Source organism: Oxyura jamaicensis, unplaced genomic scaffold, assembly GCF_011077185.1.
Source record: "Oxyura jamaicensis isolate SHBP4307 breed ruddy duck unplaced genomic scaffold, BPBGC_Ojam_1.0 oxyUn_random_OJ70737, whole genome shotgun sequence".
Taxonomy (NCBI): domain Eukaryota; kingdom Metazoa; phylum Chordata; class Aves; order Anseriformes; family Anatidae; genus Oxyura; species Oxyura jamaicensis.
In genome coordinates this window covers 1-2220 of record NW_023310165.1, presented here as the reverse complement: position 1 = coordinate 2220, position 2220 = coordinate 1, and the positions used below count along the sequence as shown (strand labels likewise).

Below are 2220 nucleotides of genomic sequence, written 5' to 3'. Positions count from 1 at the left end.
AGGCCATATTAAGCCATACTGGTCCATACTGGTCCATCAACCCCCTCCTACAGCCAACACCCCCGCCCCCCCCCCCCCCCCCCCCCCCCCCCCCCCCCAGTTGGGGGGGGGGGCCCCCCCCCACCCTTCGAGGTAGCGGGCGAAGAGCCCCTTGGCGCGGCGCAGGACGCGGGGCAGGTGGTGGCGGCGCACCAGGCGGTCGAAGTGCATGGCCACCTCGTTGTAGTCGCCGCCGCGCGCCATCAGCGCCTCGCGCTGCTCCAGCAGCATGGCCAGGCACACGAAGAGCAGGAAGGGGTTCCCCTGGCCCAGCTCCGCCGGCGGCGGCAGCGGCGCCCCGTCGTCCTCCAGGCCCAGCTCGTCTTCCTCCGACGAGGAGGAGGAGGAGGAGGAGGAGGAGGAGGAGGAGGAAGGCTCCCAAGCCCAGCCGCCCGCCCACGGGTCTTCCAGGGTGGCGTCTTGGAGATGCTGGGGGGCTTCTTCGTTGGGGTCGCGGGGGGGTTGGGGACCCTCTCGGGTGGCGATGGAGGTCTTGGGGTCTTCGTTGACGTCGACGGAGGTCTTGGGGTCTTTGTTGACGTCAGTGGTGATTTTGGGGTCTTTGTTGACGTTGCTGGAGGTTTTGGGGTCTTTGTTGACATCGATGGAGGTTTTGGGGTCTTTGTTGACGTCAACGGAGGTCTTGGGGTCTTCGTTGATGTCAACGGAGATTTTGGGACCCTCCGGGACATTGGTGGAGGTTTTGGGGTCTTTGTTGACGTTGCTGGAGGTTTTGGGACCTTCCTGAACACCTCTGAGGATTTTGGGATCCTCCCTGACATCACCCTTGGGGCCCTCGTTGACATCACCGGAGGTCTTGGGGTCTTCGTTGACGTCGATGGGGGTTTTGGGGCCCTCGTTGACATCAACGGAGGTTTTGGGACCTTCCTTGACGTCGCTGGAGATTTTGGGGTCCTCCTGGACGTCGCTGGAGCTCGTGGGACCCTCGTTGATGTCGGAGATTTTGGGACCTTCCTTGGTAATTTTGAGACTTCCCTGCACATCGCTGGAGGTTTTGGGACCCTTCTGAAGGTCACCGGAGCTCTTGGGACCCTCTGGGACGTCGCTGGAGCCCTTGGGACCCTCCTTGACGTCGCCAGAGATTTTGGGGTCCTTCTGGACGTCGCTGGAGATTTGGGGGCTCTCGTTGGCATCGGCGGAGCTCTTGGGACCCTCGTTGGTATCGTCGGAGATTTTGGGACCCTCCTGAACATCTCTGAAGATTTTGGGACCCCCTGGGACATCGGGGGAGCTCTTGGGACCCTCGGTGACATCGTTGGGGCTCTTGGGACCCTCCTTGACGTCACCGGAGCTCTTGGGACCCCCTGGGACATCGGGGGAGCTCTTGGGACCCTCGCTGACGCCGCTGGAGCTCTTGGGACCCTCTGGGCCGGTGCCCCCCGCCTCCCCCTCCTCCCCCCCGCCCCGCCCCCCCCCCCCCCCGCCCCCGGCGGGGGGGGCCTCGGCCTCACCCCCCTCCCCTCCCCGGCCCCCCCCCCGTCCCTCCGAGCCCTGAGGGGAGCCCCCAGGAGCGGCACCCCCCCGGGGGGAGGCGGCGGGGCGGGGGGCAGCGAGCTCCAGGTGATCTCCAGCACCCTCAGGGCGTCCTCGAAGGCGAACTCGCGCTTCAGCTCCAGCAGCAGCCACCGGTAACAAAAAAGCAAATCGTGAGCCCCGCGGGCGGCCAAAAACCCCCAGAATTGGGGGTCGGCGCGGCGGAGAAGGCGGCGGAGGTGAGCGAAGGCCCGGGCCAGCCCCCTGCCCCCCGGTCGGAAGCGGGGGGCCAAACGTTTCATCAGGGAGCAGAAGCAGAGGAAGGCTTGGGCTTCGTCGTCCAGCACGGCCAGCAGCGGGGCCGCCACGTCCGACATCCCCTGGCAGTAGGAGAGGCGAGGGTGGCCCAGGGCGAAGGTGGTGAGCAGGGCCTGGAGGGCGTCCAGGTGGGGGTGCCCTTCCTCGGGCCCCCCGAAGTAAGGGTGGCCCCGGTCGGTGCGCACCACGTCCTTGCGGACGGCGGCCCCCAGCAGGGCCAGCTGGGCCGGGGGGGCGCGGGAGGCCAGCAGGGATTTGAGGGCGCCGTACTCGGAGGCCTTGAGGCGGAGGTGGGCCAGGCGCTGCTGGCCCGAGAGGCCGGGGGGGAAGACGTTGAGGAGGTAACGCCACACCACCTGCGGGGGGGGG

General features: G+C 67.5%; 1 protein-coding gene across 1 annotated transcript; it reads right to left on the bottom strand.

Moving 5' to 3' along the window:
• Positions 1–36: 36 nt before the first annotated feature.
• Positions 37–2213, bottom strand: TBC1D25 (TBC1 domain family member 25; the record flags this gene model as incomplete). Its single annotated transcript, XM_035314083.1, has 3 exons — positions 37–1241; positions 1272–1364; positions 1469–2213. Coding segments are annotated over 3 exons (2043 nt in total), but the record flags the coding sequence as incomplete, so codon positions are not given.
• Between the last annotated feature and the right edge of the window lie 7 nt (positions 2214–2220).